Genomic DNA, 13369 nt, shown 5'->3' with positions numbered 1-13369 from the left:
TTTTTCTCCCCCAAGCTTGTGGAGGGGGGGGGGGGAAGAGTTTGTCCCGAACAGATATTTAAGAGCAGTTTTTGACATTTTTGCGCTATAGTTGGCAATTTCCCTGTAATTCGGTGATAATTAGCGATGTCCCGTATTTCCCCGTTTCGGCAAACCGAATATACCGTATTTTGCTGGATGAAATATGGCCAGTTTATTTAAGCTGTAGAATCTTCTACTCTAGAAGATTTTTTTACCTGTTGGCAACACTGCTCATCGCCCGCCCTGCCTTTCCTGCTTCCGATTCCGTGGTTTTACGTTGATTTCAACACATACTGGCTTCTCATTGAACATCCGTGGAGTGAAGTGAAAGTCATCATCGATCGACCAACGTGTCTGTTGTTGGTGTTGGGAAGGTTGCGAGCTTCGTATATTTAGAGGTAAGCCATTTCCATTCCTTCTAAAGAGAACGTCACTGTTAATTACTCTTCCTTTAAAAACAAACTTCAATGCATTGGATCGTAACGTGCTGCCATCTGTTACTGAAAACATATACTCAAATGTTTTCATAATCAAAGCTGTATTAAGAAATGTTTAATACAGTTTCGTAATCAATAGAAAAAAAAAAAAAGATTGTTCCTTAAATTGTTTCTTTCATCATGGCCTGCACTAGGGGGGGCTGATAGGGCGCCCAGGCCGATATTTCTTTTTTTTTTAACACTCAGTGGTTCTTAACCGAGGGTGACCGGAGAGAATTCGGGAGTGCGAGATAGAAACGAAGGACTTACGTGTTCGATGATTATTCGGGAAAAATTGAATTTTTCGATTGTTGAAGAACATAAAATTATACAGATATGTTTGACACATTCAACTTGTGATTGTAGAAAAATGAAATGAAATTCACGTGGAAAAGGTTTGTTTTTCTATTAGCGTTCGTACTTTTGTTTTACATTTCCATTTTAAACCATTAATACCCAAAATATTTCGCCGTTCATTAACATTATTGTACCTCGTGTTATTAGCGTGCTGCGCTTAGGTTGGATATTGTCTCTAGCATAGGGTGACCATATTTCCTCGAGAGAAATACGGGAAATTGGCATTCCAAATACGGAACATCGCCAATTATCGCCAAAAATGACGCCAAATCCGAACAAAGTTGCCAAATATTGTTGAAATTACGGGATAATCCCAATAATGGGAAATGAAGTATTACTGCTAATTGCAGTGGATTAAAATTAATTCCACGAAAAGCAAAACGTTCTTCAAGACAAATGTGGGTGATTAATATTCTCATTTATAGTTGTAATTCTCACAATATAATTCATGAGTTGAAAAATAATTTCAATCTTTGATTTCAATAAAGAATAAAAATTCAAGTAGACTTCGTGTGAAATACGAGAAGAACCGGGACACTTTTGCCAAAAAGTCGGGACGTCCAAAAATAAAGAAAATACCGGGACTGTCCCGGGAAATACGGGATGTATGGTCACCCTACTCTAGCATGACATATCTCAGAAAATTTAATCTAGTGCCAAACAAACACGCGCAGCTCGTGAAGGAGGCTCGAAGGCGCGCTCCCTCCTGAAAATTTCAAGTCATTAATTTAGTCCTTCAAATGTATTTGGTGCTAATTTAATGCCATTGAATTTATTTTCAAATGAATTTGATAACTTCGAAAAGAAATATTTTGGTAAGGCTTCGTCATATGGTCAAGGTACGGCGGAGCCTTACATGGAGGAGTTCTCTGTTATTATTCTGTACCGCTGAGCTATAGAGCAGTGGTTCTCAACCTTTGGCGGCCCGGTATCATTTATTTTTGTGACTGGAAGGCCCGGTCAAACACACGACCAACGGAAAACAAATGGGAAAAAAGTAAACGGCCAATCACTCGCGGGCTTGTATGAATTATATCAGGACCCAGAGTACCGGGCCGCGGCCCGGCGGTTGAGAAACACTGCTATAGAGAAACTTTCCTTATAGCTCAGTATTCTTTCCTTAGGCGCTGTATTCTTTCCGACCTGCGCTGATACGAAATACACTTAGTACTGATAAATGCGAGAGAAGGGGAAAAGGGGATTGTTACAACACCTTCTAAAGCAGAAAGCCATAGGCGGTTGTAGACTTGGAAGTCTGGGCGGGGGGGGGGGGGGCACGATGATGATGTCAATTCATATATACATTTATGCATTAGATCAGTCGACTCTACCTCTGACGCTGGGCCCCCCCCCCCCGTATCTCCGCCCATGCAAAAAGCCTTTGCCCACAATATTTTCGATGCTGTGACGTCATCACGGTCCGGCCGATGTTAACGAGAAAGAGATTCTCTTCTCGGCATTCTCCCCCAACCGAAGTTGCTTGTGCCAGATAATCGCCATTATAACAGCAGTTCGTAACGAACACACGTGGTCGCCGATTGTTAATTCAGAGATATTTTTCCTGAAGTATGCCTGACAAGTGATGTGTTCTACCATATTGTAGAGAAAATTACCTGTCAGGACCGAAAGTATCTATATTTTATTTTCCGAAATGTGAACATCTGAAGAGGAAGTGGTTAAATGCCATCCAAAGAAAGGACTTCGTACCCAATGATCGCAGTAGTGTAAGTGCTCATTCCGTAACAAATGATATTGTTTTATTAGGAAAAATTAAAAAACGAAATGAAATGTGCGTGCGAAAAAATTAACTCCAATTAGCTATGTCAACACTGGTGCGTGTTTTCTGCGTCATTGCGCTTTCCACTGGCACACCTGTCATCAAGCGTGACTCAATTTTGTTGAAAGGCCGCCATTTTTTAAGAGGCATTCCTTTTCCTTCTGCTCCATCAGGTGTGGATTTTCTTTCAATTTCCTTTTCTTGAACATTCAGTGTTGTTTTCGTAAGTTTTTCTCCATGTTTATATGATGCCATCCAAAAAAAAAACTGATACTTTTGAAGACTGTTCAGGTCACGTAGCGCATTACGTGGTATTATTGAAGGTAAATTTAAATTAACGGTAATTATAATTGCAAAATTATAAATTAAATGGTTGTCATGAAAATTATGTTTTTGGTAGAATTTCATATTAAAATGCTGGTCGATTTCTTTTTCATGGTTTTGCGAAGAGCTCGCGTTACGGAGGTTTGCTGTGTAATTATAAAATATTTCACGAGCTCTTCGCGTTGCCACCTCAATGCATGGGGCAATCCAGACACGGTGTGAGAACTTTAACCAGATGTGTTGGAGGGCTATTTATGGTAATAAGATCTAATGGTATATGATTTTTCAAAATATGTAAAGTTGGTAGGCCCTCCAATATCACTTTCATCGGAGGTCCACGGTGCTGTTGAAACACGATTCCACGTTTTTCCAAACATTTCGTGGAGGCACACGAATAATACTTAGTCAACTGTTGGAGGATCACCCTTACCGGATGCAAGACCCCTTTACCAGTGCTTGTTTCTTGCATGGACAAACGGGTCTGTTATTTGCGTATCTTTTCTTTGACTTGTGTACGTCAGCACCACCTATCAGCTGTTTTTTGAGTTTTTTTTTTCCTGTCCTTTCCCGTGACCTAGTAATGCCAATCATGCAAATCGTTTTTTTATTTCGGTTATTTTTCCGGTTTTTATGATTTTTTTAAAAGTTTCTACGGACTTTTTTCCCCACCCTGTAATAAAGGTAGCGACAAACTCAGGGGCGTAGCCAGAAATTTCGTTCGGGGGGCGACCACTTTCATTTTGGGGGGGGGGGGGACCAAAGTGACAGAACAATAGATTTGGCCATCTTTTTCCCTTTTTTCGGTCATTTTCTCACATTTCGGGAGGGGGGGGGGAACCAGACCCCCAATTCCAATTTCCCCCCCCCCCCGCCCGCCCTCGCTACGCCCTTGGACAAACTGTTTGAAGCATTTGAAATAGAAGAGACCGTTTATAGGCCATTAGAGAAGTTTACTTCTGGGAACTAACTTACAAACACTCGTGTGTTATTCCAGTTTTTATTCTGACTGTATGCAATGCAACGCACGTCCCCTCCTCCTCGCGGACTCCTTCGAATTCTGTATGTACTGGATCAGGAGCGAACGCAGGATCGAAGTTCGGGGGGGGAAGGCAGGAGAAATTTCTTCCAAGAAAAATTCGCATTACCAACCTTCAAAAATTATTTAAATAACGAGAAATCGATTAATATACTATAGCATAGAAAAAGTATCTTCTTTCGATGTGTTTCAATTTATACCTTACCAGAATAAATTCTCTCTCCTCCCCGAAACAAACGCAAAATACAGTAGACTCTCACAAATCCGGCACATATCAGACCAAGTTGTGCGGAAGAATTACTGGAAGTTAATTGAAAAGCCAATTTATAAATAAGGGGCCGTTCAAGTATTACGTAAGCAAATTTTTAGCCATATTTGACCCCCCCCCCCTTATCAGCAAACGTCAGCAAAACTCTGATACCCCCCCCCCCCAATATCAGCAAAATTTCGTCATCAGCTCTGCACCTCTGAATCCTAACGCATATTGATGGGATCTGAGACGTACGCGGGGGAGGGGAAGGGGCGGGGGGGAGACGATCAAAAATTTCAATTTTCAAAATTTAATGCAAAAAATATTTTTTTTAAATTGAAATTTCGGGAGAAAATACCTTTATATGTTATTGTAATCAATTTCTGTTGATTTCAATGTTATTTGAAGGCTGTGGACTCAAAATTTATCTTTAATAAATTCATTGCGACCCATCCTCTAAGCCATATATTGATGAATTGCATAAAGACCCTTGGCCCGGGGAGCAAATATGGCCCTGGAGGTTATCGGATGCGACCTGCCCTCCTCAAACCTAATTTTGTAAAAATGAAATAAGCGGCACATTTTTACAGATCGCTTAAGTGTCTCGTGGTACAATTCCAGAACATTTAAGCTGCCCGTGGCACATTTTCGGATCACTTAAATGACCCGGGACACAGTTCCAGAACACTTAAGCGATCCGTGACACATTTAGAGATCCCTTGAGTGGCATGTGACGTAGTTTTAGAGCACTTAAGTGGCCCCCAGTGTGGTTCTACATCACTCAAGTTAACCGCGGTGCATTCTTAGATTATTTAAGTGATCCGCGGCGTATAATTACGGATCATTCGAGTGATGCGTGGCACAGTTCCAGAGCACTTAAGCGGCCCGGACACATTTCCCGATCACTTGGATCCGCGAAACATTTATAGATCACTAAAGTGGTTCCGTAGGGCAGTGGTTCTCAACCAGGGGCCCCCCAGGATATTCCAGGGGAGCCATGGAGGAAAAAAATCGCAAAAGGGGAGTCACGGCTGCTGATAAGGGGGTCGTGAAGAAATTTATTAAAAGAATGACCAAAAACATTTAATTTCAAACAAAATGCATAGAATATTTTTTTCGCAATTTTTTCCCTTAACCCTATTAGTATTAAGTTTTCCTATTAGTATGAAGATTTGATTGATTTTTGATTGGTTGGCAGGATATTCCAACACCAAGCTAAGGATCTGAGTAGTTGAAAGATGAAATTTAGCACTTGAAGTATCAAAAATTTTAAGAGTTTCACGAAAACAATCACAATGATTTTTTTAGGGCTCTGATTTTTTTTACCTAAAGATGAAACATCGTTGCTGTTAAGTTATTAGCATCTAAGTTTCTTCTTTAGGTCATAAAAATCAGATTCTTAGTCATAAGCTTGTGTTATCAATAATTATAAGGTTTGGAGATGGATGTATTTATATATACAGTGTCACTTTATTGACAGTAACATTTATTTGAAGACAACCAACCAAAAGAACAACGTTAAATGCGGATAAAACGGTTTTGTTGGCATCAGGAGAGACAGGACAACAACTTTGTAATTGGGTTTTTGAGCACACGGGTGTACGTATAAAAAGTTAACATTTTTATTTTAATAACTATACAACCGCCTCGCAACATGAATGGCATATCTGAGTACTACACGTTATTTGGATAATTTTTCTAATTGAAAATATTCCTGTAGGGTGAACGCGGTTTGCCAGTGAAATACCATACGTCTTGTTACCTCTGCACGCTGTACATTACATGTAGTAGTGTCTGTTATGTGAAATATTGTGTAAGCCAAAAACTAATTAATAATGGTCGCAAGAGGGCCACAGGAATGAGAAATGGTTGAAAGGGTGCCATGGGAAAAAAAAGGTTGTGAACCACTGCTTTAGGGCACTTATCAATAGCGGGGGAGGATGTTACTTCAAGTGCCCATAAACGATCGAAAGGATTTCGAATCTCATTTTTGGCGCACCGAGTAAGAGGCCATTAATAATATTTCATATTTTCATAAAGGGTGGTTGATGACGTAAGCATCACGTAATACTTGAATGAACCCTAATGTAATCAGTGCCGTAACTAGCCATTCCTGTGCCTTGTGCAAGTATTTGCCTTTTAGGCCCATTCTTGGGGACCAAAATGGGCCATTCTGGCCTCCCCCCCCCCAAGTGGGACCTATGCGGGTGCACATGTTGCACCTGCCTAGTTACGGCAATGATTGTAATCTAAAATTCTGCGCACAGACGCGCAGTGATATGTTTTCCTCTTTTAAGGCCCCTTTCACACGGAGCGGATGTGGGTCCCGAAGAAGTTAACAATTGGTATATGCGGAGCCTTTCATACGAGGCGAAATTCGCCCGCAACTTCGAAGTGTTCAAAGCGGGTCCGAATGTCGTCCGCGTGTGTCAAAACCTAAGTGCGGGCTCCGCATCCGCACGTACAAGTTTTGCGTATTTGGTTATTCGGAGCTATTCACACGATGCGAAGCGAATATTCGTCCGCATCTTTGGATACATTTTTAAAGATGATTTTGCACGGAATTTTTTTAATTATTTGCCATAAATACCCTTAAAAACACCATATGAAAGTCCCTGTTCATCAATAGGATGTGCCCACATACGTCTATACCTTCTCTCTGAGATGAAGGAGATATAGCAACTTTAACTGCCTTTTGTCCATACTTTACAATTTTTGTACAATAAAACTTGTCAAAAACGGCCACTGACGGGACCAAAATTATAAGCCGTTCTGGAATTCATTGCGAATATTTTAATTGACTACATACTTTAATAACTTTTAAATTTAATTTAAAAAAATTTGATTCTTTTCCATTTAAATATTTAAAATTATTTAAAAAATATGACTTAAAACGTTTGACTCGATCTTCAAAAGCTTTTTGAGAAAAAAATAACAGATCCAGACTTCTGGTTCACCATTCGTCTTTCATTGATGAAGATTATAATTGCAATATTTTATAAGTCATACTACCATAAGCCATGAACTATTTATCAATATGTTGACTTCATTATTTCCCATTGCCAGGTACTTGAACATCTGGCGGATCAATTTCCTCGAGGAAAAGAAGAGAACGTAGAAAAATCCACAACCATTTCAAAATAAATAAGGCACACCGCGAGAACTTCATCAGAAATAGCAGGCTACAATTATAATTGAAGAAACAGAGAGTAAAGTTTACATCTTCTTCCAAATCACCTCATAATTTCAAATCAAAAAAAAATCGTAAGATGGACGGCTTGTCTTCAATGCTGATACAAAATGTAGATGGAGCTTATGATAGTGATTCCAGTGATGTCTCGTTCATGACAACATGGATTTCATCAGAAGAAGAATCGTCTGCTGAAGAACAAAAAACGAAAGATACGCGCTGCGATTTGATTTCTTGTTGGATCCATACTAATGAAAAACCGAATGAACAGGATCTACGCTGCGACAACGTTCTCCCGCAATCCCATTCAGAGGGACATACTTTAGATAAAATAAGTAAAAATGATGACTCAAGGCAAAAGTCTGCATCTTCATCCATACAAAGCCATAGCACACGGAACGAACAGCAAAAACAACATCATGAAAGAGATGTTTGCTTGCTCCACATGGTTGACTTTAATCTGAATCACAATGGTCAAGATACATTCGTGTGTGTAGTTTGCAATGAAAAATTTTCGTCGCCTACTATATTCAAGCACCACAACATCGTTCATTCTGAAAAAGAACAATCCGAAAGTAATAATTTCTGTGAAATATTTTCATACCTTTCGGATTTCAAACTGCAAAAATATATCCATTTTGAAAAAAAGCCTCAAAAAACGGATTCGGGCATCCCCGCAAAGATGCCATCAATGAAGAAAGCGGAAAAAGCCCACTATGATGAAACGCTATATAAGCGTGATGTGTTAGATGTAAAATTAACCGAACTCGCTGCACACAATACACATAAAACGGTTCACGCAAGGCAGAGACAATATGAGTGCGATGGTCGTGTCAAAAATTTTTCGGAAGGCTCTTCCTTGGGTACCACAAAAGAAGTCCATATTGGCGAGACACCATATGAAAGCGATGTTTTTGATAAAAAGTTTTCGCAATTGTCTCATTTACAAAGACACAAAAGAGTCCACAGTAGGAAGAAACCGTATGAGTGTGATGTTTGTGGTAAAAAGTTTACAGATAGCTCTTCCTTTAATAAACACGAAAAGGTCCACACTGCAGACAAACCGTATGAGTGTGATGTTTGCGGTACAAAGTTTTCAGACCGCTATTCCTTTGAAAAACACAAAAAGGTCCATACTGGAAAGAAACCGTATGAGTGTGATGTTTGTGGTAAAAAGTTTACAGATAGCTCTTCCTTTAATAAACACGAAAAGGTCCACACTGCAGACAAACCGTATGAGTGTGATGTTTGCGGTAGAAAGTTTTCAGACCGCTATTCCTTTGAGAAACACAAAAAGGTCCATACTGGAAAGAAACCGTATGAGTGTGATGTTTGTGGTAAAAAGTATTCGCAGTTGTCTCATTTACAAAGACACAAGAGAGTTCACACTGGAGAGAAACCGTATGAATGTGATGTTTGTGGTAAAATGTTTTCGCGATTGCCTCACTTACAAACGCACAAAAGAGTCCACACTGGAGAGAAACCGTATGAATGTGATGTTTGTGGTAAAAAGTATTCGCAGTTGTCTCATTTACGAACACACAAGAGAGTTCACACTGGAGAGAAACCGTATGAATGTGTTGTTTGTGGTAAAAAGTATTCGCAGTTGTCTCATTTACAAAGACACAAGAGAGTTCACACTGGAGAGAAACCGTATGAATGTGATGTTTGTGGTAAAAAGTATTCGCAGTTGTCTTATTTACGAACACACAAGAGAGTTCACACTGGAGAGAAACCGTATGAATGTGATGTTTGTGGTAAAAAGTATTCGCAGTTGTCTTATTTACGAACACACAAGAGAGTTCACACTGGAGAGAAACCGTATGAATGTGATGTTTGTGGTAAAATGTTTTCACGATTGTCTCACTTACGAACACACAAGAGAGTTCACACTGGAGAGAAACCGTATGAATGTCATGTTTGTGGTAAAAAGTATTCGCAGTTGTCTCATTTACAAAGACACAAGAGAGTTCACACTGGAGAGAAACCGTATGAATGTGATGTTTGTGGTAAAATGTTTTCGCGATTGCCTCACTTACAAACGCACAAAAGAGTCCACACTGGAGAGAAACCGTATGAATGTGATGTTTGTGGTAAAAAGTATTCGCAGTCGACTCATTTACGAACACACAAGAGAGTTCACACTGGAGGGAAACCGTATGAATGTGATGTTTGTGGTAAAATGTTTTCGCGATTGCCTCACTTACAAACGCACAAAACAGTCCACGCAGAGGATATACCGAATGAGTGCGATGATTTTGGTAAAAACATTTCTAAAAACTCTTAGTTGAGTAGACACGGAAAGATCCACAGTGGATAGAAACAGCATCAGTACGATCTCTGTTGCATAAGGTTTTCACAAGTCTCTGGCTTTGATATACACAGAAGAATCCTCACAGGAGAGAAACTGTCAGTGCGATCGTTCTGATAAAAGTAGGCTGATCATGTTTGGTCGAGAAAAATCCTTGAAATATTGGCCTTCAAAATACGGGACATTGCCAATTGTCACCAAAAATGATGCCAAAAGTAAGGAAAGTTGCCAACTCGTGCTAAAATCGCATTTAAGTCGCCATTCGAGAAAAATGAAGTGCCACTTCAAATTGTAGTGAATTAAAAAAATTGACAAATATGTGAAATGAATTTTATTATTTGTATTCGTAATTATCCTAATGTAATTTCTGGGCTGGGAAGATGATTTTGATCGTTGATTTGAAGACTGTAAGTTAAGTTGACGTCGTTGAATATACGTGAAAAACCAAGGCATTTTTGCAAAAAAAAGTCGAAACAGCTAAACAAAAACTTGAAAAACCGGGACCGTCTCAGCAAAAATGGGATGTACCCTAGGTGAAAGGTTCTTACAAGTCCGGCTTGAATATGCACAAAATGATCCACACTGGAGAGAAACTGTATCAGTGAAATGTTGGTGATGAAAATTTCTTTCGAGAGTCTGTGATCTCCACATACACAGAAGGACCTACAGAATCTCTCATTTTCTCCAGACATTCAATGTCTTCTCCCCTATCCTCCGTATATTCCTGACTTTCTCAATATTCCTTACACAGGAACTGCAATGGAAACAGGCCTCGACTAAATCCATGTCGATAGACTAGGGTAGGTAGCCTAGAAATACTAGCGGGCTCATAAATAAGAGTGGCAACCCTTTTGAGTCCACTTATGGATGGTTACAGTGTCTCCCCACAGAGAGCAACAGGTCTACAACGGTATAATTATTCAATCATTACACGGATCGTACGATCCCTTAGGTTAATATTGGAATGTAATATGTGTTTATGTATTTGTGTTCTGTATTTGTCTTGACGTGTTAATGAAATTTCATTTGCAAAATATATGGCAGATGGCAGCACTTTTACAAGCATTACACAGAAACAAACTTCACGTAATGTTCGCAACAAATACACGCATAATTCATAGCAAGGCCAGGGTCTTATTCGACAAACTGTTACATCACTTCATTGAGAGACAGCGGCGGGCCACATGATCTGGTTAGGAGGTGATGGCAGACGATGCCTCGAAAATCATGAAAAAAATCGTTAAACACTCACTTACTTCAACAAGGCGACAATATCTATTCGCCCCGTCCACGACCCAACATTAAATACGGAAAATGATATATCGAAAACTTTTTTTTAAAGAAAAAATTATTTAAAATAGCTTATGCATTACAACAGCGCATGCGTTGCCATCGTATCCGCCATCACCGAGCACTGTGACATCAGCATTATCGCTTGATGAGCCTGCCCGTGTCTTTAGACGCTATTATAGGTTAGGAGGAAGTGCGTGCGTCGTCATAACTACCGAATAGGGAGGAAGAGGGGTTTTTTTTTTTTTTAATTGTATCAAATTAATTAATTTATTAATTTTTTGTACTTCCGAACAAAAAACGATAATTCAAATCTGATGAAAGAACTGATAATCAGATAGTATTACTTTCAATTAGTCAAAATTTTCATTATTATTATACAAATACAACGCCACAACAGGCAAATTGCCCAACGAGGTGGCTGACTTAAGAACATCATGGATCCCCGAGCCATTTTTTGGAGGCCCTACCTACTACACCACACATGTGGCCCGCCCACACCCCCCCCCCGGAACCCCCCAACGAATCGGTACATGCGGGAATGTGCGTGTACGTGTAGTGAAACCTGACGTGAAGTTTTGTTGTTTCTCAGTAATGCTTGTTATGTGTAGTGCTGCCATCTGCCACTAGTTTTTCTAACTATGAATGAAGTGTTATGATTGAATGATTTATTGTTGTAGGACTGTTGCTCTCTGTGGCGAGACTTTTTAACGGGGAGATCGGCTCGCATTTGCGCCTTGAAGTTGGGAACCACAGAAAACCAACTTCAGCCGACCAAAAACCAACTTCAGCCGACCAAAGAATATAAGTTATTTCTTAAATCAATTTCCAATGTCCATTTCGTTGGTTCATTTTTTTTTTTTTTTTTTTGTGGGACTCCCCTTGCGGGTGGAATTTTGAAAACCCCTTCTTAGTCAGTCCTTACGTCATGAAGTGAAATTATTCACAGAATTCGGTATTTATATCTTCAGCGGTTTCAACTCGAAGTGATTACTCTATTACGTTTGAATCCCCCTTTTCAACCCCGTAGGGGTCGAATTTCGAAAAACCCCCTTCTTAGTGAGTTTTTACGTCATGAAGTAAACTATCGACCAAATTGATATTTGTAACTTCAGCGGTTTTGGCACCGTGAAGATGAATCATTCAATCGGTCAGTCACGACATTTTATTTTATATACAGGGTGTCCTACCAAGACCACTCAAACTCTGCGCAGCCAGATTCCTCGATTAAATGCCATACATAAAAAATACCAAAACAACTGTACCTGCACGACCCAATTTTCGAGAAAAATGCGAAAGAAAAGTATGACGTCATATCCGGTGCAAGGGAAAAAACAACTTTATTGGAAACATGAACATCGGTATTTGCATATGTTTACATAGGAAGATGTTCAAAATATCCATCGCACATATCGAGGCATGCATGCGCGCGCCGTGGAATGATGTGGAAAGTTTTTCTTTTCTTGCACCGGATATGACGTCATACTTTTCTTTCGAATTTTCCTCAAAAACTATGGGTCGTACAGGTACCGTTCTTTGGGCATTTTATACATTCCAAGCGAGGAATCTGACTGTGCATAGTTAGGGCGGTCTTGATGGGAGAACCTGTATATAAAGGTAGAGACTAGCCGGGGGGGTCGGAAGTGTTTCGAACCTGTGGGTGCCCGTCTTGAGATTCATGTAGGAAATTTCGATTTTTGAATCAATTCTGTGGGTGCTCGAGCCCGTTCTACAAACTTCCGTGGGTGCTCGAGCACCCCCGGCTCCGACGCCACTGGAGACTAGCCAAGACGGGATTTCAGGAATTGCAACTCCCAGGGGTGGGGGTCATGAGGGATTTAAATCAGCGCAAAGCAATTTTCAGATCACCAAATCCACACGAGCGAAGCCGCGGGTAACACAGCTAGTTCTATATAAATAGATAATACCGACCGAATTTCATATTTATAGCTTCTAGCGGTTTGGGCTCAACGAAGATTGTCCCATATAACTTTTGAACACCACCCCTTCCTCCATGGCCCCCTTACAGTATCCATTTGATTAAAATCCATCGTTAGTGAGTTTTTACGTTACAAAATAAAATTAATGCCCAAATTTGATAGTTCGGCGATTTCAGCTCAGCAATTATTGTCCCATATAACCTTTGGGGCCCCCTCCATGACCGATTTCGGGGACAAATTTCGGAAAAAACCTTCTTGTTGAATCTTTGTCATCAAATAAAACTTTTGACCAAATTTCATAAATACAGATAGCGCTCCAGCGGTTTTGGCTCGGTATGATTTCTCTGTTTAACTTTGAACCTCCCTTAGGGTTCGAATTTTTAAATAACCTCTTCTT

At 39.9% G+C, this 13369-nt stretch overlaps 1 protein-coding gene across 1 annotated transcript; it reads left to right on the top strand.

Annotated features, from left to right (window-relative positions):
• Positions 1-249: 249 nt before the first annotated feature.
• On the top strand, positions 250-10032 carry LOC149068354 (uncharacterized). The gene is made up of 2 exons (XM_089251622.1): positions 250-419; positions 7308-10032. The coding sequence occupies exon 2, from the start codon at positions 7511-7513 to the stop codon at positions 9716-9718; it is 2208 nt and encodes a 735-aa protein (XP_089107748.1). The 5' UTR covers positions 250-419; positions 7308-7510; the 3' UTR covers positions 9719-10032.
• Positions 10033-13369: the final 3337 nt, after the last annotated feature.

Source organism: Pholcus phalangioides, unplaced genomic scaffold, assembly GCF_987345545.1.
Source record: "Pholcus phalangioides strain wild (caught in Gottingen) unplaced genomic scaffold, Ppha-v1.0 ptg000027l_1, whole genome shotgun sequence".
Classification (NCBI taxonomy): domain Eukaryota; kingdom Metazoa; phylum Arthropoda; class Arachnida; order Araneae; family Pholcidae; genus Pholcus; species Pholcus phalangioides.
Note: the sequence above shows the minus strand (reverse complement) of the source record. Positions and strands in the feature narration are given on the sequence as shown.